This window comes from Corythoichthys intestinalis, chromosome 14, assembly GCF_030265065.1.
Source record: "Corythoichthys intestinalis isolate RoL2023-P3 chromosome 14, ASM3026506v1, whole genome shotgun sequence".
In the NCBI taxonomy this organism is placed as follows: Eukaryota; Metazoa; Chordata; class Actinopteri; order Syngnathiformes; family Syngnathidae; genus Corythoichthys; species Corythoichthys intestinalis.
In genome coordinates this window covers 51,873,757-51,900,893 of record NC_080408.1, presented here as the reverse complement: position 1 = coordinate 51,900,893, position 27,137 = coordinate 51,873,757, and the positions used below count along the sequence as shown (strand labels likewise).

Genomic DNA, 27,137 nt, shown 5'->3' with positions numbered 1-27,137 from the left:
TCACGAATCCACTCCTTCGCAATTCGTGGGTCTTCGAGGTTGTAGGCTCGTCAGGTGCCCTTTTCGCTGTAAAAATATCCTTTTCGCCGTAAAAATATCTCCAAAGACGTCTGTTTTCCAGTTATCTTCGCTCGTGTGGGGGCTAAATATTTCCGGGAACAAATGTGCTGCGCCCGCAGCCTAGTAATACATTATTATCGAGGACAAGCGCACATAGATATATTACATACACAAACAAGATGTACTGCTAGCAGTCCAATCAATGGACTTCTATGACAACATTGTAATCTATCCCGTAATATTATATCTAGAGTAGACAGAGGTATTGGTGTGTTAAGCAGGGGCACAGGGTTAATTCGGCCAGAATGCGGTCGTTATTAAATTATTATTTCTGTGCGGCCCGGTAGCAAATGCGCCACGGCCCGGTACCGGTCCGCGGCCCGGCAGATGGGGACCCCTGTACTACATAACCGCATTGAGCCAAAGGGGGGGAAAAAAGATTCAGTCGAGAGAAAAAAATTGCAAAAATGAAACATCATTCGTCCAAAGAGCATGAGGGCCCTCTAGTGGATAAAACATATTTCTATTATGGAACTAAAATCTCTTGTTTTTCTGTGGTCAATTGGTAAATCTGTGCTTTCGAGTCATGCTGACGGCAGCGCTCAAGGTCAAATACTTCATTTTTTACAGTACTTTAATGACGCCACATGATTGAACAGGCCGGTGTGATCATACGGCAAGCTTGAGTCTGATTGGTGTAATGGAGTCATGTAATTATTGTTGTAACGTCTCATTGGTGAAACTGGTAGCGCCACTGTTGGCATCTCTGGCAAAAAACAAAAATACTAATATTAGGGATGGGAATTGATAAGATTTTTACGATTCCAATTCCATTATCAGTATTGCTAAACGATTCGATTCTTTATCGATTCTCTTATTGATTCTAATTTGGATTAATTTACTGTATGAGGTTCTGGGTTCAATATGTTTTATGGTTCATTTGCCTCGGAGTGTCGGTTAGAACACAAGGAGCGGAGAGTGGAGTTGGTGTATGGCACTTTTAATCCAACTTGGCAACAGGCACAACTATATATAGGCAATGGCACTTGATATGAGAATCACTCAATGAGCAGATAAGAGCATTTGTGGAAAGATGTTGATGTATTTGTATGTGTTTGGAAGAAGACTGTAATGTGTGGGTATATATTAGTGCTGATGCAATAAACAATGCAAATTGACTGTAAAGCAGTCAATAGCACACATACATGACTCGCACAGTATAATGAACACAAAGGTGGGGGGGCGCGAGTGCGCGCGCACAACCCAGAAGCACGCTGCGTGCACGTGCGGTCCTCTTGGCCATAAAAGTGGCGAAAACTAAGCACTTTACACTCATATGGATGTACAACATCATCTTAAGACAGTACTTCTCAAATAGTGGGGCGCGCCCCCCCAGGGGGGCGCGGAGCGATGCCAGGGGTGGCGCGTGTGACCTCGGGGTACATGCTTTTTTTTTTTTTTTTGCCGTACTACAATAAAGTGTACTTGCACATCCACTCAGTGGGTGGCAGTGGCGCTCTCATTTTCAAAGTGCGCGCAATATTTTTGAAGTAAACAAGAGCACACGGAAGAGACTCATGAATGAAAAGCTGGAGAGCTGTGCGCCGTTTTCGAAAGCTGTTTTCCGGCCGGACTCACGCAGCGACCCACTGTCTTCTCCGGTTCTCACGTGTCCGCCCGAAAAGTGCCATTGTCGGCTTGGGATCGTCACGACGACCGCCCTCACCTACGGTTCTCCCTCGGCTGCCGAGAATGTGCTTTTTTCGGGCCGTTTGCCTTTTGGCTTTGACATTTAATACAGTGGTAGACGAGGAAAGACCACTGTTTACTGTGTCTAAAAATGATTATAGCGGACAGCCGGAAGCCAAATCAATTAAGACGCCACTTAAAGACATTAGAGCCCCAATCTCATTGATAAGCTGCTTGGTTGTTTTTCAGCGAAAACGTGCCGAATATTGCCAACAATCGTCCCGCTTTGTCAGTGTTATATCAGTAAACCAGTGAGCACTGTTAGCATGCTCAGTGCAATATAACCCCACATCATTGCAAACTGGAGGTGATACTGGGAGCTGCGAGCAGTGAAAATAAAAACTGTCCTTCTGTCCAAAGACACTTTTTTTTTCTTCTTCTATTCAGTTTTGTTTTTTTCCGTCATTTTTTTGGCATATTGTCCTCATGAGTTAATGTTTCTAATCAATTTGAATTTGTTAGTATTTACTGATTTTATTTTTCAGTATCAAATGGTCAAAAATGTACCTTGAGTGTATTTTTACAGTTTGGATGTGATTTTTTTTTTTTTTTTAATTCAGGCAAATTGATGCGTGTTAAGTCTTTTCTGTTACAAACAAAACAATGTTAATAAAGTTATACTTTATAAGTTGATCTCAGTTATTTTCTCTAATAGAAAAAAAAGGATACAATGTGAGGCAGAGGCGTACTTATAATAGTAATAGACAAATGATACTATTTACAATGGCAGCAGAGTTTGGGGGGGCGCGAAACATTTACGTCTTCCTTGGGGGGGGCGTAACAGAAAATAATTGAGAAGCACTGTCTTAAGATGCTAGACTAACACATTCTCTCTTAACACAAATGTGCAACGCGAATATAATGTAAACAATGCTCTCCTTGACGCAGCGAGGAAGAGCGGGAGCAACCAGCCGACGTAACAGTAAAAACACGAAACGGTCACGCTGATAACGGCTCTAACTTATAAGAACTTTATGACACGAAGAGGAAATAACTTACATTCGTTCATGGACGCACACAGATTAACACTACCACACATCTTAACAGGTGGCCGTCCTCTGCTCGAAATGCGCACCTTACGCCTATTGTCGGTCCCAGAATACGCAGCGCGTGTGACGGAGGACAATAACAGGAAGTAATTGACTGGTTGATATGGGAACGAACGCATACTCAAGGAACCTTTCTAACAGGAGTATTAAAATTGTTAATGAAATCATTTAGGATTATTTTAGTTGCATGTATGTTATATTTTTCTTATAGAGTATTCCACGAGGAATACGATAGACCCATTCATAGACTTTTGGGGGAAAATCACCATCTCTTTAAGTAGTCTAATGAATAATGACCTGGCCTGTGAAAATCAATGCAAACTCATTCGGCACGGACTCTCCAGATAAGTCCAGGTGAGTAGTCCCTCTTTGAGTAATCATGTAGTCTTACTTGCTGAATCGAATGTGTCTAACATAAGTAACATAACATAATAAGTAACATAAGTTACGTGACGTACATCGTGTTGATTGGAATATATAAGAGAATCATTAAATAAACTGCCAAACGATTCCATGAAATTGAAACACACGAAACCGGTTCTCTTTAGGAACCGGTTCTTGATTCCCATCCCTATCTAATATGTAGAATAAAGAGGAAAAATGTAACAACTAGTTGGCCCAAAATAAGAATAGCATTTCTTCTTCACAAATCTACTCAAGTAAAAGTAAAATGTAACAACTAGTTGGCCCAAAGTAGCGAAGTAAGAGTAGCATTTCTTCTTCACAAATCTACTCAAGTAAAAGTAAAATGTAGGCTTAGTAAAACTACTCTTAGAAGTCCATTTTTCTCAAAAAAGTTACTCAAGTATATGTAATGGAGTAAATGTCACTCGTCGAGTAAATGTCACCTCTGACTTTTCCTGAAGAGGTCTTCTGATTTACTCAATTGAAATACTTTATTCTAGATTGCTTTAAAAAAAAAAAAAAAAAAAAAAGGCTCTTGTAAATTGAGGCTTGTGCATTATCTGCATCATCCTATCCTCCGGGGGTAATGTGCCCCGCATGGGATTTGGGTCTAATAAATGCAGGCCTTTACTAGGCCTTTTGTGCAGGCCTAGCAAAGGGTCAATTGTACCGCAAAATATAAATTGAACTGTGCTTGGGAGATGGCCCTGCTCACAAGAAGTTACAAAGCACATATAGCAATATACAAAGTGTTTTTTTTTTTGTTTTGTTTTTAAACTTCCGGGTCGTCCTCTTGCAGTCGTGGTGTGGCTTCTTGCATTCGTCTTGCGAGCCATTTGCATTTATGTTGTGGCAATTGGGGTTGGTGCTTTTGCCAAATTGCAGTCGCGCTTTAGGAATTGGGGATTGTGTTGTGGCAGTTTGCATTCGTGTGTTTTTCTTTTGCATTAGTGCTAGCCATTTGCATTCACGTTGTGGCAATTGGTGATCGTGCTCTTTTCTTTTGCAAAGTGTTTGGACTTTGCATTTTGCCTGACAACTCTCGGCCGTTGTACAATTCACCTCTGCTCATGCTCATCAACTTCCATCTTTCCTTCTTCACCTGTTCCTGCACTCTGCTGCTCTATTTGTCTGGACAGAAATGGGGATATATCACTAACTGTTATGCAATTTATCAGTGTTTCTCAACTGGTATGTTATGACCAAAAAGTAGTTTATGTTGCCTCGGCGTGTTACCTAGCTTACCTCTCATTCCTCCTTGCTGATTTATCCTTGCTGCGAGCAAATAACTTTCTAATATCCATTTGCAAGAATAATGCTGTTTGAGTGGAATAGACATAAAAAATAATACATCGTGTTACAGATTACTGCAGAAACAAATGAAATGCTTGTAAAACTGCTGGAAATTATGATGAGCGCACAGACAAAATTGTCAGAGCTTATATACCAAAGATAGGCAATTAATTCATACAGATTCTTGTCATTTTGGTCAATAAATAGCATCAGTAGTGGAATTGATACAGTTCAAATACCACATATCATTTTTACACACAATATTAGACAAAGCTATAGAGTGAGAGCCTCTCACTCAAATCACATTTATTCATAGCAAGTTAGCTAAAAGATTGCAGCTAATCTGCTACTTCAATTTGCGACCAGAGTAGTTTCCCACAGTTAACTGCCTGATACGTGAAGTTGAAAGTTAAACCATTTAAATTCACAATTCATTGAAATAGGCGACCAAACAAACATCAACACAGAGGTAAAAACAAGGATGGGCAGTAAATCTGGCACCAACCAGAAAAGCAGGAGGGAATATGTCATTTGCATCTTTGACTGAATAATTATCACATACAATTTAAGATTAATGCTGCATTCACGTATTATTCGAGTAATCAAAAAAATTATTCTCTATTACATGGTGTCGATAAAAACTTCCAAACAGTCACTCAACTTGTGATGTATCATTGGAGCATTAAAATAGACTACTGCCAGGCAGTGGCGAGGGGCTTCAGCCCCCCTAAAATAAACAAAACAAAAACAAAACATCACAAATGCTGAAGTATTCCAGAAGATTAGTTTAAATCAATAATCATATAACCTATCATTACTAACGTTAGTATGATCATGAATCTGTCAGTTTTCCTTCACTTCATAGAGTAGAGAGGCCCTTTTCAGTGCGTAATTATCCAATCAATTCCATTCGTTCATATAGGGAATGCCCACATCACTGAAAATCCACTCCGCGTTTTCCCTGTGACCTTGCTCGTCAGTACCAGGCCAGCGAACAGTAGTTTTTTTGTTTTGTTTTTCAGTAATGACTAATCCAGTTCATTACTTTTCCCCACTTTGCAATGCTATTACCGTTACTGAGGATGTGAAAGGGCATGTTTCAACAATTTGGTTGAATGAAAGGGGAGTTGTCTGATTTTGACAGCTGTGTGGATAGAGCAGAGCATGAGTAGATGGATAAAGGATGAACATAAGAAGGTTTTCCAAGAAAGTGAGTATTTATCACTGCTGGTAGTAACAGTTAATTAGCCCCAGCTAACAGCAGAAAGTCAGATGTAGTTAATAAATCAAATGCTCCATGTTTGACAAATAAAATCCAGGCTTGCACACTACAGACAATTTCTGAACATGTCTTACCTTTGTTGTTTTGCTGTCAAAAGTTACATCCCAGCTCTAAAACAACGCTGCTTAGCTGCTGCTAGCTACTTAGTCTGAAATGCATTGTGGAGGTCCTGGTTGTTTATCTAGTTAAGTGTGTATTCTTTTTACCACTATCTTTGAGGTGACCTACTTCTGAAGTATCAGCTGTGTTTCCCACTTTACATATACATGAGTACATGAGCTGAACTAATTTGCGTATGATTATCATCAGTCGATTGTCATAATAATGCACTAATAATAATCACTCCATCATCTTTATTGACTTGCAGGAGTCACAGCTGAGTGATAGACCAATTTGCCACCCTTAAAACAGATGGCATTCTTTGATGCGTCTATCTACCAAGTAACTTGCAATTGGAGCCATTTTTCCTGTTGTTCTACTGTATTAAAAAGACTTAAACAACAACAACAATAATAATAATGAATAAATTCTTAATGATTTTGTGCTTGTATGCTACATTCACTTAAAGTACATCCTAGTCATCTCCTGGGGGCTAAGCCCCCCCTGTTCTTAAAACCTAGTGACGCCCCTGCTCCCAGGGGTGTAAGTGGCTAGAAGTTCTTTCCGGAACTCCCTGACATGAAGGTCGCCCCGGAGCCAAAAACATTTATCGGGAGTTAATATAAACCAATCAAATCAAAAACAGCACTGTGTTAACTAAGCGTACCGATATGGCTCTTGAACTGTTTAATATACTTTACAAAATCAAAACTCCCAAAAAGTTCCTAAAGAGGGAACTCTTGCTTTAAAGAGCATATGACACCAGAAAAAAAGTCTTAAATGGCATTATTATGTGAATTAGAATCATATTTTGAGACGATTCGACTATATACAACAATTTAGCAAAGCGCAGATGACGAGAAATTAGTCTTTTAATCTGCCGGTTAGCCACGCCTACCATTATAGGGCTTTAGCGTCCCCAACAGGTGGATGACGTCAGCGGTAGACTAGGCTCATCGGTTTTACTATTCAGCCCATTGAGGGGGAATTGTTCAGAACGAGGAAAACGCGACGAAGAGAGCTGCAAAATGTCATTGTTTCAGTCTCTCTACTCCCAATATTTTTACAGGATATTCTTTTTATCCAAGTATTTTTCCCCAATAGCTATATAAATGGCTTGAGAAGGACCAGTCAGCCCGTCGAGGGGGAACTATTCACAATGAGGAAAACGCGACGAAGAGAGCGGCAAAATGTCATTGTTTCTGTCTCTTTACTTCAATATTTTTACAGGATATTCTTTTTACCCAAGTACTTTCCCCAAATGCTAAATAAATGGCATGGTCATGACAAATAACAATCTTGTGCTAAATGGAATATAAAATAATAAAAATCCATTTATTCAAGACGAAATGGCAAAATTACTCCATAATGGTCAAAACAGTCGACTTCACCTTTACTGTCACACCTCCCGAACGATATTTTATGACACCTAAATCGGACATATGTAATTTCCCTTCCCCGGCTTCGGAGAATGTAAACAGACCAGAAGGAGTGACAGCTAGCCGACATGCTAACCCAAACCAAGGGATGTTTCAAAGTCTTCGAAGTGGAAAATCACACATAACTAGCCTGGATTATTTGACATGACGACCCGGTTGTCGAGTTTCTTTGCGGATCGGCAAACCGCCCGGCGGAGAGCAATTTACAGTTCGTTCCCTGGAGGAGGGTGGCTGGAGTTGTTGTGTAGCTAACGCGCTAACAGCTAACTGCTAATGAGCATGAGGATAGCTTTTTACATGCCTATCAATGATCAAACATAAGTAGTCCTTTATTTAAAGGAATTTTATAGTGTTTACTTTGTAATCACTGTATTCGTATTTGACATAATACAAAACAAGATGTTTACTCACTTCCTTGTAAGTCCAATGGTCCCACAGTAAATATCCACGGTGAATGGGAACCTTTTGAAACTCCAAAAAGGCGCATACGCCTCTCCCGCATACAGAATGATTTTTCTGCAGCCGTTTGGCTGGCGTGATGCAAAAAATAAAAGTATTAATCCGCAAAATCAGCTGAATCCTTCGTCCTCATACACAACAGTACACTGTATAGTGAAGAGAACGTCTTCTACCGTACACGTCACAGCGCCCTCCTCCTCAATGCAAGACCGAAGCCGGAAGTCACTCATTTTCATGGCGCGGGATTCAAAAAACTAAATAAATATAGCGATCGCTTCCACACACATCCAAGCGGTCCATATCATTCAGGGGCATAAAATACCGCGTGTATTATGAAATAAACATGCTTTTTCGTGTCACAGGCACTTTAAAGTATGTTGTGTTTTTGCCTCTTTACAGGGACTGCTGGAACTGAAGTTGGTTTTTGACCATTTCCTACATGAGTCTTTCAACAATGATAAACTATTCAAACAAACCATAGCTGGAGACTTTGAGTATTTTCTCAATCTTAACTCCCGCTCACCAGAGTACCTATCGCTCTTCATCGATGATAAGCTCAAGAAAGGAGTTCGAGGGGTATGCTAAGAATTACCAAACCATAGACTTCGTAATGATATTGACGGGGCGCAGGGTCGATTAAGAGGGGGCCTGCAGTGTTGGCGTGGCCGTCAAAGCTGGCAAGTGGAATCACAAAGAGCTTTTTTCGTTGAAAATGCTTGTGATTATATGCTTAAATCCCTGAATTCTTTATAGATATGGATGGAAAACAATCTTGATTCTTGGTTAAAAGAAAAAAAAAGTGCAGTTGTCATTTATTTTACGTAAATATGTTGAAGCGCGATGCTAGTTTGTTAGTCAATGTGGGGGCCGCCATATGTAAATAAAGCTTTTCCGATGAAAATTCTTGTGAGTAAATCCCCAAATTATTTAAAGATATGAACGTAAAATAGTCTCGATTCTTTGTTAAAAGAGCAAAAAAAAAAAAAAAAAACGAGCAGTTACCATTTATTTTACCTAGGGTGACCATATTTTGATTTCCAAAAAAGAGGACACTTTGCCCGGCCTCGAGATACTTGAATTTTACTCAAAGATGCCTATATCACTTTAATATATTTAAAGTGTGCCTCCTCCATCTGGTAAGAAAAATTCAGTTTTATTTAAAAAAAAAAAAAAAAGCCAAATAGTATATATTATATACTATATGGAAATAATTTTTTTTTGCTCAACAGGCTTTATTTTTACTAAAACATAAACAAACAACAACAAAAAAATAATGACCAAAAAAATATCATGCAGACCCGTGGAAATATAGTACAGTCAAAACAGCCACACAGTAGGCTTGTGCCACATAAATATTTTTATAAATTATCACGACAATTGTCGTTGAGAAATTGTTATTCCCACTCAATTTTTATTTTCATTCAATGTTCTAGATTGCACGCAAACAATAACTAAAATAAACTGGCAAACTATTCAACCGGCATGTTTCTAAACGCAGCAATTCAAAACTACATTTCCGATAATGCGTAGTGCGGCTTAGTTAGCTCACTGATAGCTACCCTATTAGCGAGTACCGGGAGACGAGGCAAAATCAAACTTTGCTATATAAGTTCACAATCATCTGTAGCACAACGATGCGACACCAAACGGGATTTTACAGATCACACTAGTACAAAACTCCGACAGAAGTCAACCGTTGTCATTATATACGTATTTATCGTAAAAAACTTAACAACTGTGCAGGCGCTCCCACTTAGTATATAATACTAACATTCAACCAAATACACGAATGCAGAACAATTAATAAAAGACTAATACAACATACTGCATCTCTTTGTACCCATATATTGTATAGTATATAACAGAAGACACATGAGCGACATTAACAGAAGATAAACTTACAGAAAGGTGTACGGAGCACTATAAACGTCACTTACAACTACTCCTTATTGTAGTCTGTAAATGCCTGTTTTCATGCCAAACCGTCAACCCAGTAGATGGCGGTAATGCCCCATAATACAAGGGGTAAACTGTACTCCTTCTCCCGCCCCTACTAGTAGGAGCCACGACGACGCAGGCAAACGCTGCCCCCCAGCGGCCGGAGGGATTCTCTTCAAATTGGTCCCGTGGAAGATCATAAAAGCCGGACATTTTCATGAATTTAAAAAACCCGGCCGGATGACGAGGACACGACGTGAAAGGTGGACATGTCCGGGCAAAAGAGGACGTTTGGTCACCCTAATTTTACCTAAATATGTCAAAGAATGATGCTAGTTTGTTAGCCATTGTGGCAGCCCCCTTATTACAACAAAGAGCTTTTCCGGTGAAAATTCTTGTGAATAAATGCTTAAATTCCCAAATTCTTTATAGATATGAAAGTAAAACAACTCGATTCTTTGTTAAAAGAGCAAAAAAACGGGCAGTTAGCATTTATTTTACGTAAATATGTTGAAGAATGACGCCAATGGCGTAGTGGTTAATTTCTACCATTGATTTTTTTTTTTTTTTACAACGTTTCAAAATGCATGCATGGTACGAAAAAAATGATAATTACCTTGAATCCTCAAACAAATCACTCCCGTGACAATCCTTCATGTTTGTATGCGGTACAGCTTTCGTATTTTTCAATCTAAATCCGGCGTTGAATCCCTGCATGTGTTGCAACCGACTGCGAATAACTGAAGCGGACCGTAGGACAGCCCCCTACTTGAAGGCGTTGCGCAGTGGCTGACAGAAATGACCGGTCAATACAATTATGAAGTCTACTGTATGACCATAAGTCCTTCATCCTGAAAAAATATAAAAAACAATGTTCCATTCCGATTTTTATCTTTGTTATTCTTATTAAGTTGACAGAACAGGAGGTAGAGGTGATTCTGGACAAAACCATGGTGTTGTTCAGGTTTCTGCAAGAGAAGGATGTTTTTGAAAGGTACTACAAGCAGCACCTGGGACGGCGACTGCTGAGCAACAAGAGCGTCTCGGACGATTTAGAGAAGAGCATGATCTCCAAGCTCAAAGTAAGAGAAGGTCGGTTTTCCTAACATCACATGTCTGGTCTTTCAGCTCATTTTTCTCTTTTCTTTGCAGACGGAATGTGGCTGCCAGTTCACCTCAAAACTAGAAGGGATGTTTCGCGATATGACCATCTCCAACACCACAATGGACGAGTTTAGGCGGCACGTACACGTCACGTCGGTAGGAAAGATTACAAAATGTAGTGAATGTGTTAAAAGTGTGAATTTTGGAAAAACAAAATATAAACATGAACCAATGGCTAAATCTAATCATTGAATAAATAACTGAGAAAATATCTGCAAAACAGACAAATAAAAATGGACAACTATGAACAACAGTGGGAAACAGTTGCTAGAATGATGAACATAGAATAAGGACTGCGAAGGAATGCCACAACAATAATAAAAATGTATACATAAATTTATATATGCGTGGTGTCCCGGGAAGTTGTAGGCATCCTTTTACAGCTGATAACTTGACATGTTCACATCTGAACTGCATTTTCACACTCCCAGTAGCCATTGATAAATAATTTTCTTCTTTCAAAGTTCAGTCAGACTGCCATCATTGATTCATTGGGTTAAATCAGTGCTTCTCAATTATTTTCTGTTACGCCCCCCCAAGGAAGACGTAAATGTTTCGCGCCCCCCCCCCAACTCTCTGCCGCCACTGTAAATAGTATCATTTGTCTATAATATAACTATTATAAGTACGCCTCAGCCTAACATTGTGTCCTTTTTTTCTATTAAAGAAAAAAAGTAACATAGATCAACTTATAATAAAGTATAACTTTATTAACATTGTTTTGCTTGTAACAGAAAAGACTTAACGCGCATCAATTTGCCTGAAGTAAAAAATAAATAAACAAATAAATAAATAAATAAGTCACATCCAAACTGTAAAAATACACTCAAGGTCATTTTTGACCATTTGATACTGAAAAATAAAATGTAATAAAATCAGTAAATAATAACAAATTCAAATTGATGAGAAACATTTACTCTTCAAGACAACATGCCAAAAAAATTTGACCGAAAAAAACAAAACTGAATAGAAGGGGGGAAAAAGTGTCTTTGGACAGAAGGAAAGTTTTTATTTTCGCTGATTCACCACAGTGCTCACTGGTTTACTGACAAAGCGGGACGATTGTGACAATTGGCAATATTCGGCACGTTTTCGCTGAAAAACAATCAAGCGGCTTATCAATGAGATTGAGGTCTAATGTCTTTTAAGTGGCGTCTTAACTGATTTGGCTTCAGACTCTCCGCTATAATCATTTTTAGACTCAGCAAACAGTGGTCTTTCCTCATTTCCCACTATATTAAAAGTCAAAGCCAAAAGGCAAACGGCCCGAAAAAAGCGCATTCTCGGCGGCCGAGGGAGAACCGTAGGTGAGGGCGGTGGTCGTGACGATCCCAAGACGAAAACGGCACTTCTCGGCCGGACACGTGAGAACTGGAGAAGACAGTGGGTCGCAGCGTGAGCCCAGCTCTACATGAGTCTCTTCCGTGTGCTCTTGCTTACCTTCAAAAATACTGCACGCACTTTGAAAATGAGAGCGCCACTGCCACCCACGGAGTGGATGTGCAAGTACACATTATTCTAGTACGGCCAAAAAAAAAAAAAAAGAAGCATGTTCCCCGAGGTCACTCGCGCCACCCCTGGCATCGCTCTGCGCCTCCCTGGGGGGGCGCGCCCCACCATTTGAGAAGTACTGGGTTAAATGTACTAAGAAACCCATAGACAAGTTGGTTGCTGGCTGCTGGGGAAGGTATGCATTTTTCTGGGACACACTATATATTAGATGACCAGATTCAGAACAATTGAAGAACTATGTTTAAATAAAACACTTCACTGGTCCTCGGCACACACCTAAGGGTGTTTGATAAATCTCTTCTGTCAGCTTCACAGGTGCTGGGTGGAGTTTGTTGGCGTCCTGCCCTGTGCTGTCCCTTCGCTGGTCCTGGCACCGGGGTTATCTGCTTGGGCTTGTCTGGTTGCATCTGGTCGTGTGTGGGTCCCGTCGGGCATGTGGTTATCCCGCGGGCGGGTGAGGGTGCTGCCCCGGGGCCGCAGCCCTTCCCTGGCCGGCCGGGGTGGGGTGGTGGTTGTATGCGGCGGCCATAGTTCCCTCCCAGTTTGGCCCGGCCGGAGCCACGTCTCCTTGTACTGGGTACCAGGGAGGTGTTTCCTTGTGTAGTACCACGCACCCCTCCTGGCCCTGTGGTGGGTTGGGGAGTCGCACCCCCGTCCCCTTGGTCTGTCTCCGGCCCTGTCCGCCTCTCCGGACCGCGGCGGCTGCCGTTGCCCTCCAGTCAGCTGGGCCTTTTGGGGCACATTGGGCCTTGGGTGGGGCTTGTTGTCCAATGCCGGTGGGGTGGATATGCCCTGGTGTCCGGCGCTTGGGTGGCTGTCGCATGTTTAATCGGGCTCGCGCACGGCTGGATGTGATTGGGTGCGCTCGGTGGGGGGCCTCGGTGCCGGGATTGGCGATGGGGCAGCGTAGTGTCAGTTGCCGACGGGCTTACACTCACAACGGATTCACACGATTACTGGTTTCTAGATCACAGCTGATTTGTGGACACCCCCCCAATCACTTATCTTATAGACCCCCCCCTTCCCCTGGTCAACAGGCCCCCACATGGTGTCAACCGGAAATACATCTAGCTGACGATAGGACCAACATAATCATAGTTTGTGTAGGGATTCAATGTATTTCTTGTTGTTGTGTTTCTTTCCTTTCTTTTCTTGGGTTTATTTTCTTTTCTTCTGTTCCCCCATAATCCCTTCCTGTTCGCTGCTTTGTCTTAATATATGAGGTATGTTGAATGATCACAATGTGAGTATGTAATACTGCAATGTGTAACATTAAAACTGTTTAGACTAACGGGACACTTAGACTTCAATTCTCCATCTCAAACAGCTGAACAGGACAGGTTTAGAAAAAAAAAAAATTGTAAATTTTCGGAACCCCCCTTTCTCAGGCGTCTCTGTGTGGTGTGGACCTGACTGTCCGAGTCCTCACTACTGGTTACTGGCCCACGCAGTCAGCTACTCCAAGATGCACCATCCCCCTCGCTCCTCAGCATGCTTTTGAGGTCTTCCGGAGGTAATTATCTTTTTAACAAACTTTTTCAGCTTGTAGTAAGTCGTTTTTTTAAGAGCCTTAAATACTTGTTAGGGCTGCAACTAACGATTATTTTTATAATCGATTCATCGGACGCTTAATGAAACGATCAGATAAATGTCACTTTTTTCATTTACCTTCACAATTTAACTTGAAGTTGTGTAAGGCCTCCTCTAAGTAACAAAGACAAAATGGATGACAACTGTGGAACCTTTGGACTTACGAGGAAGTGAGTAAACATTGTGTTTTGCATTATGTCAAATACTAGAATCATGGCTCACGTTTCAATAGGGAGGTGGCTTGCATTTTGCGGCTGACAATGCTCCTTGTCCACCGAGAATGCCACTGGGCCGACGACCGGCAGCTTGTCGCACACGCCCTCGGTCCTCTTTGCTTGCCCGCCGGGAGAGCGTTATACTCGGCTTATTGCCCTCTTCGTGTGCCTGGTGTTCTGTCAAATTTTGCACCCCATCAGAAATTGCAACTTTGTGTTAAAAATGGCCGTGAATACAGTGATTACAAAGTAAACACTCCAAGCTTTCTTTAAATAAAGTAATATTTACTCAAGTTTCATCATTGACGGACATGCAGAAAAGTTCTCCTCAGACACATCCTGCCATGTTAGCTGTACACAACTGCATCCGCTCTCTCACTGTTTATATCTTCTCCGTGTCGTTAAGCATTAATTTATGCCATATTCATGTCGAACATGTATGCTTGCGATGTTACTTGTTTATTTTGCACCTGCGGATAACATTGAGAGTTCAACTGAATGTTAAAGAGGGCTTATTCACAGCCGCAACAGCTTTGAGAGCAAAATGTTATAAGGATCCACATTTGGTAGAACACCGGCAATAGACCACTATCCTCAGATTGGGCTCGGGCAGCTATGACGTCGGCCGGTTTGTCTAGCGGTCATTTTCCAGCTGCTTTCCTGGCAAACGAGCTCTCCTGCCCATAGCAGGGAACGACGAGCTGTCACTCGCTCGCCGCCAGGGAGGTTGCTGATCGGCGAAGACAATCGACAACCCCACCGCCGTGTGATATGATCCGTGGTAGTTTTGTGTGATTTTTCGCTTCGAAAGGCAAGAGTAAGACCTGGAAACGCCGCTCCGTTCGGGTTAGCATGTCTGCTAGCTGTCACGACTCCTGGTTTGTTTACGCTCTCGGAAAATGGGGCATGGAAATGATAAAAGCCAGACTAACTCCAGTGGCATAAAATATCATTCGGGAGATGCAGGGAATCGACAGTTTTGACCATGATGGAGTAATTTTGCCATGTCATACTGAATAAATGCTTTTTGAATATTTCATATTCCATTTAGCACAAGACTGTTATTTGTCATGACCATACCATTATTTAGCAATTGGGGGAAAAAACTTAGATAAAAAGAATATCCTGTAAAAATATTGGAGTAGATAGATTAAATCAATTATGACATTTTGCTGCTCTGTGTCGTATTTTCCTCGTTCTGAATCTACCCTCTCAATGGGCTGGATTCTAAATCAGCTGAAATCGTGACCCTGCCGACGGCATCCTCCAGCTGGGGACGCTGCAGCGCTATAATGACAGGTGTGGCTAAACGGCAGATTAAAAGACTAATTTCTTGTCATCTGTGCTTTGCCAAATTATTGTATATGGTCGAATCGTCTCAAAATATGATTCTAATTCAGATAATAATGTTATTTAAGACTTTTTTTTTATCCTGTCATAGGCACTTTAAGGCAAAACACTACCTCTTTTGTCCATCTACGTTGCTAAAATTGACCAAAACTGAAGAGTTAGCTAGTGTTGCTTTTGAGACATTAATTAGGGTAACAGCTATCTAGCTTAGCACTCCATGCTAAGTTGTAACATGTCATCACCAAAGAATACAAACAATACAATTGGCTTCATTTACTCAGCTCTGACGGAGGCACACTGGATCCAATGACACAAAAGACAATCTAAAAGACAATCAACTCTCGACACGTTGTAATATTACTGTAGATTCAGTAACCCAACCTGAGCGTAAAAGTGAACGCTCTCTCTTGCTCTAATCACTGGCGTGCGCCTCACGTTACTCACAAACAAGCACCCAAACGGGACTACTCAGGTGTCAGCAAAAATGATTTAAATTAAAATTTTAATCACTTAGTTGTTACAACCTTAATACTTGTGTTTGGCAGGTTTTACCTCGCCAAACACAGTGGTAGACAGCTCACGCTGCAGCATCACATGGGCGGGGCGGACTTAATTGCAACTTTCTACGGCGCTTTGAAAAAAGTAAGTGTCAAATGCACACAGTCATCTTTCTAGAGAGCTTGTTTTTTTAGGAGGTAGTTGAAATTTGTTTACTGTTGTATTCAGGATGATGGATCTGAAGCTAGCGTGGGAGGTACTGCAATGAGTGGCTCAAACGCTCGTAAGACTATTCTCCAGGTGTCCACCTTCCAGATGACCATTCTCATGCTTTTCAACCACAGAGAATGTTTCTCGTTTGAGGTTTGTCACAGCTAAAGCTTCATCCCTTGGCTTTGATCATGCCACGTTAATTTACAATTTTTTTTTTTTTTCTTAAAGGAGATCCATAATGAGACAGATATACCCAGATGGGAATTATTTCGAGCGTTGCAGTCTTTGGCCTGTGGAAAGCCAACACAAAGAGTTCTCACCAAAGAGCCAAAGTCCAAGGAGATCGAAAATGGACATTTGTTCACGGTCAATGACCAGTTTACTGCCAAAGTTCACAGAGTCAAAATACAGACAGGTTTGTGTGCATGGCAAGACACATTGGCAGCAACTGCAGTGATTCTGAGGGGTGTCGGTTGCAGACAAATTATAGTGTAACAATAAAAACTGGTAGAATGATTATATTGCTTTGCTATACATCGTTAATTTTCTATTAAGACAAAACTATTTATATTACATTTTCTTAAAAAGAGATCAGTCCAGATCAGTTACAAGTTTACAAAGAAACCAATCAATTGTAAAAGTAGCAAGTGTTAAATAATGTCTTTTTACACCTCAGTGCCAAGTACAGAGTCCCCAGGTCACGACATACCCGACTTCCATACCATACAGACTTTGGCACCCTGCCCAGGTCAGGGCCATGTATAAAAACTCAATATTTTGGTAACTTTAGATCTCATGTCTCATGAACAGTCTCACCAATTTTGAGGAGGATCCAACTAACTTCGTAGGCGCCAATGTCTCCTATATGTACCCTGTAAATCAAGAAAAATTTCACATTCAATCCAAAATACCTGATTTCCTGTTGGGTTTTGGATATAGGTACCAGTGACTTTTTGATGCAGTTTTTCACAAGGTATCAACTCCCATATTTTCATTGCTCTTCGGTGAAAAAAAATGAATAGTAGAGGCCTTTTTGAAAAAAATTTAATGGGTGATGTTAAGCCGTTTTGTTATGCTCTCGCACCACTTGGTGCTCAGGCCCTAACTAGATATTTAATCAACTACAGGTGATGTCCCATGAATATTTTGTCAGGACACAAAAAACCCATGTGAACTGTCCATTTTTAACCTTTATGCTTTGTAGTTGCTGCTAAACAAGGTGAATCTGACCCAGAGAGGAAAGAGACACAGCAGAAAGTGGATGACGACAGGAAGGTTATGATTGAGGCAGCCATAGTGCGCATCATGAAATCCAGAAAGAAGATTCAGCACAATGTCCTGGTGGCCGAGGTGAGTATTTCCTCTGCTCGTGTTGTCTGCTCAAATTACCACTAGTTGACATGCTGTGACTTTGGTGTGCTCAGGTAACTCAGCAGCTGCAGGCACGCTTCCTCCCCAGCCCCGTGGTCATCAAAAAGCGCATAGAAGGACTTATAGAGAGGGAATACTTGGCAAGAACTCCAGAGGACAGGAACATGTACACCTACATTGCCTAGAGAGGGCTGTGCAGTGGTGAACTACGGGCTGAGGACTGGGCGAGTTCCTTTTGGCGAGCTACACAGAAATTCCAACACATCTTCAAGATCAAGGGAGCCACTAATGTTCTGTTACCCCACCAGAGATCGGACTGACCAATCCTTTGTGAAAAGCGTGAATCCACACCCTATTTTTGTTGTTTCAATGCTGTATAGAAAATTTATTTTGAAATTGTAAATTGCCACCAAAAATTGAAATAAATTGTGCAATTGCTCATCATTAAGATATTCTGAAACTGATCATATTTTTTTTTAGCTTCATACCCTGAAACTGATTCGAAAGTGTCGAATGACATTGTAATGGGTACACAGAAAGTGTATCCGTTGAAGCACGTGGAAACCTCCCCGCCGATTCCTTCATGTAAGGACGCTAGCGGCTGCGCCGTTGGCTCGAGCTTTATTGGCGCAGTGGTTACCGGACTTGCCTGCCGACTAGATTTGTCGCGGCGCGCGGGTTCGCGTCCCAGCTGTTGGGAATCATTCATACCTTAAAATATTACGCAATAATTACCTGACTCCGTTTTAGTGTTATATAAGTTTTACCTTATCACCAAACACTCTTCCAACAATTACGCGTATTCGTTCTGAAAAGAAAGGCGTCAGGAAGCCGGCATTTTCACACACGAGTGGATTTATTCCTAACAAGCAAATCTAATACAGCACTCGGGTCTCAGGTCCCTCTCAGTACAGCCTCGTACTTCCCTGTGTCTATCAGGAGAAGCACACACCCCGAGTTGCCCAAGAATGATTCATACTACACAATATGCAAATACATGTTCCTATCGACTATTGATTGGCTATGTGATCTCTGCAATTATTCTTAGCTTGCTCTGATTGGTTTAAATTCCCCTGCAGGATGGCGGGGTCTTCTCTCTTTATCTCCGGGGGGTCCCTCTCAGTATGTGGGACAGCCGGGTTGTTTTCCCGCCTTTTGAGACAAAAGGGAGCGTCTGCCCCCCCCCCCCCCCTTCCTATGGTTGACTGTGGGCTTGTTCTGCAAGTCCTGTAATTGTGCCTTCACACACATCCGTTATGTTATTTCCTGACACTTGTAGGAATGCCTCTGCCATTACATTTAACTGTTGATTAAAGTTATGCATGGTAAAACACTGTTTTCTCTTCTTTTGAAATTACTTTACCTTCATTCCCTCTCATGACCTCAGACCACTGAGGTCATCATCACATTTTCCACATTGATTAATGAGTGCATGAATATTTGATCGTAAATCACCACAACAAAAGGATATATTGATCGAAAAGATCCATATTGTCTTCTTCAGACACCCATGTCCCGAAGGGGCACATCCAAGTTGTCATCCTCCTTTTCCAAGTCCTTCTGTGGAATTAACATATATTGCCCCCCGGATGGGAGTGGACCCATTGTACGCTCTAAGGTCCTAATGGTTAGTTGACGAATGCACGGAACACAACAGCAACCACATAGGACCATAATGGCCACAAACACAGCGATTGAAGTAAATATGGTAGCGACAAAATGCTTGTAACGACCAAACATATCAAACATATCATCATACCAGGAAGTATTCACACCAGACGCAGCTTTTATTTTATTAGTAAAAGTTTGCAGTCCTTCCAATGTTCGGGTCAGGCGGCCATCCGGGGCTGTGTTATTGGGAATTAAAGTGCAACATTGTTCGCCAAATTGTCCACATACCCCGCCATTTTCTGCCAACAACATGTCTAATGCAATACGATTCTGGAAGGCCATAAGCGATGTCGCTGCAAGTTGTTCATGGACGGCTTGAAGGCCAACCAGAGTAAAATTAGCAAGCCTTTGCACATTATAATGTATCCAGTTAATGTTATCTACATTTCTATTTATCGTTATCCATGGAAGTATACTTGCAAATCCTGCACCTACCTGGTTTACCAATTTATATTCCGATGGTACACCTCTAGGGATACCTACCGCATCTATATATGTGGGATCTCCTTCCTTCAGCCATTCCCACATGCTTTTTGGAGAAGCTATTTCTCTCTTATTTCGTTGTAACCCTTGTATATTAACTCCCTGCACCAGTCTGTCCCAATCCGTTTTGGAGGGATCAATTGGCACAACGGTTACTGGCATTAATAAGGTAATCAAGGCGCACCTGCCCAAAGCATTGGTTGGAAGCCGATCATACAGCGCACTCATTCCACACCAGATCCATACATCTGCTCGTGCAAGTGGCTGACCTGTTGGCAAAGACACACTGCTGTTACACCATGACCCATTAATTAGGCCAATGTTTGCGCCTGTTCCATTCAACTTAAAACATGTAAAATTTTGTGGGGCTATGGCTGAATCAAAAATAGGTTTATTCTTTACCTTTCCTGTCACTGGAAACGCCTGGTTCAATGTACTACAATTACCTGTGAGTTGGTCCTTGAACAGGAAGTCCAGCAAACAGTCTTGAGAGATGGCGGATGCTGGTACAACTCTTAATAATGGACGTGCTGCTAAGCAAACTAGACAGTCGCTGTCTACCTTCTCTGCTGCTTCTTCTACCATAAGCAGCCAATTATTTGTCATTTTCGTGATACCTGTGTGTGCTCTAAACCAATCATCTATGTTTGAAATTGTCATTGCCGTGACACCTGCCTTCTGGGTATATTGATTAAGCTTGGGGGTCTCCCCCATCTTCGTGACGCTATCTTCGCATATTATCAGGGGATAGTACGAGTCCCTCCCACTTGAGTATGCCCACAATAAAAATCCCCAACATGATGTGTTATATACTGTGTACCCACCCCCCGGGTAGGCCAGGCTGTGGTTTCCCATTGATATGGTTACTGTCAACATGTTATTCTTTTTAGTTAGCACAATTTTATTGGCATAATAACGGTATATGTCGTTCGACTGCGGCCCCCAATAGTCCCCTGCCTGTGTTGTAATCAGTGTCTCCCAACTTAGATCTACTACGTTACCTGTCATGTACCACCAGTTTTCCAGGTACTTGCTGCCATTCACCTCATATACACCTGGGAATGCGGTTGCTGTAGGTTGGAAACCATTTAAGGCTGCAATAGGTATCTGTAACGAGGTTGATGTGTTTCGAGCAATCGTAACCTGTAAGGAGAAATTATACGCCCATCGTAATAACCATGGTAGGTGTTGTGGCTGTTGAGGTACCGAATTCATGGCTGTACTTCTTCTCTTTCTATGTGGTGTGTGTGATTTTAACCAATTCTTGTGCTGATATGTCTCCACTTTAGCCCTTAAGTCTTCCCATTCCTCCGAGACATCTAATAATTTTACCAATGCCATTACTTTGTGTGAGTCTGTACAATTTGTTTGCAACATGAACGCCTGTGTCTGTGTCAAAATGTCACCTGTGCCTCGCTGAGCTTCATACATCACCGTTCCATTGCACGCATACTGGACCATACATCGTTCCTCAATCACTCCTTCCATTCGTTCGCCATTGGGATTAAAAGTCATGGTGGGACGGTGTCTCCAGCCCCACCCAAAAAAACAGACCATACCTATTGTTAGTGCGACAGAGACAGTGTAAGCAACCACACAACATATTCGATCAACTCTTGACATTGTCTGCCACGTCTTCCATCTGTTAATCCAGGTCCCAATGTCACTTTGGGGCAGCATACTATTGGTTTCCTTCCACTGCGGCTGCATCATGTCTATCCTCCCTCTCTTGTCCAGCCCGTCCGGGCTGGCAACTTGGCAATTCACCATGATGTGGGGTTTGTGCTGGTCTCACTTGCGAATAATGAAACCACTTACGACCTTTTGAGTCCAGCTGCAACGCGTGGGAGGTTCTGGCAAGAACCTTAAATGGGCCGCACCACCGTGGCTCAGACCACTTTCTGGAGAGAACGCGGAGGTAGACGTACGGTGTGACCACCTCCTCCAGTGCTGGTGAGGCCTCGTCCGGCGTGTTCTTCTCAACAACCTGCGCAGAGACACTGGACACAAGGGAGTGAAGATATTTCCAATATGACGCATACGACAAATCTGGCGTCGGCAATTCAGTGGGTGGCATAAGAGTCGAGGGACCCGGCATCAGGCGACCTGTTAAAAGCTCAAATGGAGCAAACCCTGTGACTTTATGAACTGATTGTCTGACTACCAATAAGGCCAAGGGAAGAGCTTGTAACCACGTCATGTGTGTTTGCGCCATAATTTTGGCAAGTTTCTCTTTCAAAGTTCTGTTGAACCTTTCTACCTTACCTTGACTCTGGGGGTGGTAGACACAGCCGAACCGATGTTTCAGCCCTAGGAGGGCCTCAACTTTGGCTAGGGCCTTATTGTTAAAGTGTGTTCCATTGTCCGACCTTACCAGAGCCGGAAATCCATGTGTTGGAATGTAATGGTTGACTAGAGCTTTGACGACTGACGCGGTGTCTTCCCTGGCACAAGGGTAGGCCTCAGGCCATCTAGAGAATGAGTCAATGATGATTAACAAAAAGCGTTTACCATTTATTCTGTGATTCATGTCTGTGTAGTCTATCACTATCTCCGCCCCTGGCCAGGCCACCGGAGTATAAACACCGGGAGCTGGTTTTAAGGTGGGCCGGGCGTTAAATGTCTGGCAAATGTCACAGGTCGCCACAAATTGCCACACCACCTCCTGCAACTTCGGATGCCACCAATGACGCAATTTAGGGAGCATTGCCTGAGGCCCCACATGAGCGGGAGTGTGGGCCTCCTGCAACGCTGAGGTCATTAGGTTACCTTCTGGGAGCACTGGCTGACCTTTGGGGCCGACCCAAAGGCCATCATATCTCCGCACCGCTTTAGCAGCCATCCATACAGACTTTTGTTCCGGTGATGACTTACCTTGTGCCTCCATGATGTCTTCCACTGTGACTGTTGGGGTCACAGGGAGACCAGGGGCTTCACCATCCCACACCACAGAGGGAGATGCCAACATCATCTCCCCCTGCGGAGTGTACCCTGCGGCTTGTTTCGCGAGCGCGTCTGCCTGATCATTTCCTTTGGCAATCATTGTGTTTGCCTTGGAATGACCAGGTACTTTAACAATTGCCACCTCATGGGGGCCCTTAATGGCCAAATATAAGCGCTCCATGAGGTGTTTGTGGGCAATTTCTTTACCTTTTGCCGTCAGACAGCCACTCCGTAGCCAGCCTCTGAGATCAATTAATGCGGCCGAAGCTGCATATGCCGAATCAGTGTAAATTGTCACTCTTTCGTTAGCCCCCGCCTCTAAAGCCAGGACCAGTGCCAACACCTCGGCTGCTTGAGCCGATGGCTTGACACTCACCTGTTGTGCAATTAGAGGGGTGAATGTTCCATCGATGAGTTCAACTACCGCTGCTCCCGCATATAAACTTCCATCCTTAGCCCTCCAACAGCAACCATCCGTGAAGAACGTCCGTCCTCCTTCCAGTGGTTCTGCATAGAGGTTCTGTCTCACCCTTTGATCCACCTGGACTCTCAGGGCACACTCATGCGCCCCCTGGACCAAGTGGTTTGCCATATTGACTCCATTGTGAACGTAGGTGATATTTGGAGCCGTCAATATCCGCAATAACCTGGTTTGCCTGAGCGGTGTTAGGGTGAAGGCTGCAGAGGCCACAAAAGCTGAAACGGCATGATCTGTCAGCACCTGTATTGGGTATCCCATTACTACATGAGCTGTCTTTTGCAACACTTTCGCTAACCCTGCCGCGTACCTGACACAATCAGCCTGCTTCTTCTCGACACTATCAAGTGGGACACTGCAGTACATGAGTACTAAACGATTGGAACCTTGTTTTTGATACAACGCTGCGTTGACTGTGTGTGCTGTGTTTGCAACATCTAGATGAAATGGCTTTGTGAAGTCTGGGGTTGCTAGGGCAGCAGCAGATGCCAATTCCTGGACCAACCGCACAAAAGTTGCATCTTCTTCTGGGGTCCATTGTAATTTCGCCTTGAGGTTGCGGACTCCCTGGGTTTTGATCAAGGCCCGCAATCCTGCTGTTTTGTCGGCGTAACAAGGAATGTAGGCTCTGCTATACCCACATAAACCCAGAAATGACAACATTTCCTGAACAGTGTTTGGACGAGGATGCCGCAAAATGGTGCTGCGGTGTTCTGGGGACATGGCCAATCCTGCTGGGGTGATGACCCATCCCAAGAAGATAACCGATCGCCTACAACACTGTAACTTCTTACGTGACACTTTGAAGCCCAAGTCTGCCAGTGTCACCAGTACGGCACGTGTGGCCTCAAGACATTGTTGAGATGTTTCTGCTGCAATGAGGAGATCATCCACATACTGCAGGAGGACCGATCCATCTGGCAATTTGCACGGGGCCAGCAGCTCTTTCAGGACTTGGTTGAAAATTCCAGGGGAGTTCTTGAAGCCTTGCGGCAACCTTGTATATTGTAATTTCACGCCCCTATAAGTAAATGCAAACGCGTATCGTACATTCTCCGCCAGAGGCAGACAAAAATAGGCATTCGCCAGATCAATGACCGTATACCACACTTTAAGTGGACCTATGGAGGATAGGATGCGGTGAGGATCAGGAACTGGCAGCACTGGCGTAAGTGTGATGTCATTGACAGGCCTCAAATCATGGGCCATCCGCCAGGTCAAACCGTCGGCCTTCTGCACTGGCCGCAAAGGAGTATTCCACTTTGAGGTGGATGGTTCCAAGACCCCCGCATCCCATAGTCCTGCCACTGTATCCTCCATTCCCTTATCTGCCTCCTGGGGCCAACGATATTGTGGGCGGTATATCGGAACCGTGTTATCTATTTGTAACTGAATTGGTTCCACCGTGTGGCAAAAGCCAACATCAAATGGACTTTGAGACCATACGCTTTGAGGCAATTGATCCAGCATTTCTTGAGATAACTCATGGTCTGACTGTTCACGTCCATGGTACCGGTCCAAAAAGACTAGTTCTAAAACAGCGTGATCTGCCATTTTTGCCATAATGCGATAGCTTTTGTCTGACGGTGAAAACCAGACATCTGAGATATTGGTCAGTGTCCAGTCCCCTCGTTGCGTAAGGCGCCGTACCATGGGCCCCAACTGGCGTGGCTCATGGCCCGGCGACACAGCAAGTGAAACATGAGGGCTACCTTCTTCCCCCATTTTGAACCAAACTTCCTGTTCTGGGGTCAACTGGACATATGCAGCTACTCCTTCTTTGCCTATGTAGATGCAGGGGGAAGCTATGGGCCAAACATCCCCCTCTATTTCTTCAAATGCGTCCCTGTACACATCATCTGAATTTCTGTCATAATACAGGGTGCAATGCAAAGGATCCACTGGAGGGTGGTATGGGGCTAAAGCCTGGATCCAAGGTTTCCACAGGAGGTAGGTGGAGTAGATGCCACCCCCAAACGGTGTTTCTGGTTGTAACTGGGCCCAATAAATTCGTGCTGTTTCCGGAACTGCAGGTAGTGGCGCCATCAGCCACTGTCCTTTTGTCATTACAAGCTGTGTGCAGTTCATAACCTGACCACCAGGGAACGTGACCGTGAGTCCCTTGTCGCCGCACAAAATTTGGGCCCTTAATGCGGAGAGTATATCTCTTCCCATTAAGTTGACAGGTGTATTCGTTGCATGTACATATGAATGAAAAAACTTCTGTCCCGTTTGCGGGATTTCCGTCCTGAGAGGACGGGTAAAAGGCAGAGACTGAGAGGATCCCGAGAAGCCGACCAAAGTTGTAACTCGCTTAGATATTGCTGTACTCGGCAGTGGCAGGTTGAGTGAAGAATGTGTTGCTCCTGTGTCCACAAGCATCTGGACTGGTGTCCCTGCCACTGTAAGCTGAAGCATTGGCTCTGCCTGTGCCATGCTTCCCGAGCTTCCCAGGCCTCCCTATTCGCTGCTGCCATACCAGGGGTCAACCTGAGAGAATTGACCCTGCGTGGCAGGCTGTGGCCAGGGGCGGAACTGTTGGGGTGGCCCCATGGGGGGCTGCTGCCCCACCACTGGTTGTCGTTGTGCCGCCCCTGGAGGTGGTGGGTTCCCGTGGCAATCCCTTGCCCAGTTGTCTGGAGATCCACAATTAAAGCACGTACCTGGAGGAAAACTCGTCCTATACTGGGAAGATCTAAACTGGGGATTCCTAAATTGGCCCTGCGGGGCACCGCGTCCTCGACCTCTGTATCCACCTCTCGTCTGGCCTCGACCACGACCATCCCCCAGCGGAGCCTGGAACATTTGCTTTTGCTTTACTTTTTCTTGTTTGGCTTCCCCGTGCAACTTTGCTAGTTGTAGCTTTACAAGGTTCTGGGCTAGAACGTCTGTCTCCTTTTGGTCTTTATTTACCTTATCAACATAAATGCGTCAATGATGGATCAAGTGCCTCTTAAAGCGTGCCTCATCGCAAACAAGAACATCTGGGTCTGTGTTTAAGGTTACCTTTACTTCAGTGGGCAAACCATTCATAATTGCGGTTCGGAACATCATTTCAGATTCCGGTGTATTCGCCGGATGTTTACCTGTTATACTTATCCATGATTCTAATGCCTCTGCATAATATTGCTCTGGGGGTGCTTCCTTCCGATAATTGAATGTAGTCGGCATAATATCTATCGGTGAAGGAAACGCTGCTTTTATTTCCCGGAACAAGCCATCCGCCATGCCCGCTAAAGGAGTCTCTCTTCCCATCTGCTGTGTTCCCGCCGCTCTTTCAATATTCTGTAATTGAATCAGGGAACACGAACCCAACATTGCCTGCCGCAAGTCTCCCAGAGCAACCCCTTGCCCTGACATGGCCGCCAAAAACTTGGTCACCCAGGCTCGGCCTCCTTTGTGCAGCGGAGGGAGATTCTCCACCAGAGCAGCCACATCTCTTAGTGGCAGTGGTTCATATTGCCTTATACCGAGAGGTGACGTAATCAGTGGTGCCATAATGTGCTTGTCGCTCTGTGCTTGTAGTAGCATCTTACTTGTGCTTCGGGTTTCATACTTCCTTCCTGCCTTTTCTCTCTCCTGCTTGTCTTTTCTAATTGCCCGCAACATACTCTTTTCCTCTCTTACCACATCTTCCTCCTCCCCGTCTGTGCTTGTCTCCTCGTCTGTGCTCCTCTCTGCTCCTCCCCCATCACTTCTCTCAACATGGCTGCCTCTTCATTCTGCACTATTGCTCCTTCGCTACACTTCCTCAAATCCTTCTTGAGCATTTTCTCCATTCATAAATGCCTTTCTATGCTTCTCTTTTTCCTTCTTCATCTTCCACTTATCAATGCCACTCAAAACCTGTAATTCCAACCTTGCGTAATGATCCGT

At 43.5% G+C, this 27,137-nt stretch overlaps 1 protein-coding gene across 3 annotated transcripts in view; it reads left to right on the top strand.

Moving 5' to 3' along the window:
• The window catches only part of LOC130930370 (cullin-3-B-like), a 49,431-nt gene extending 30,580 nt beyond the window's left edge, over nt 1-18,851 (top strand). Inside the window, exons 8-16 of one of the 3 annotated variants that reach the window (XM_057858279.1) lie at nt 8,235-8,411; nt 10,685-10,855; nt 10,926-11,033; nt 13,838-13,962; nt 16,150-16,246; nt 16,331-16,465; nt 16,544-16,730; nt 17,520-17,665; nt 17,740-18,851. In XM_057858279.1, the coding sequence (XP_057714262.1) occupies nt 8,235-8,411; nt 10,685-10,855; nt 10,926-11,033; nt 13,838-13,962; nt 16,150-16,246; nt 16,331-16,465; nt 16,544-16,730; nt 17,520-17,665; nt 17,740-17,871 (1,278 nt within the window). In that variant the 3' untranslated portion in view covers nt 17,872-18,851. The remainder of the gene's footprint in view (nt 1-8,234; nt 8,412-10,684; nt 10,856-10,925; nt 11,034-13,837; nt 13,963-16,149; nt 16,247-16,330; nt 16,466-16,543; nt 16,731-17,519; nt 17,666-17,739) is intronic. The other 2 variants (XM_057858278.1, XM_057858280.1) reach the window with 2 other exon arrangements.
• Nucleotides 18,852-27,137: the final 8,286 nt, after the last annotated feature.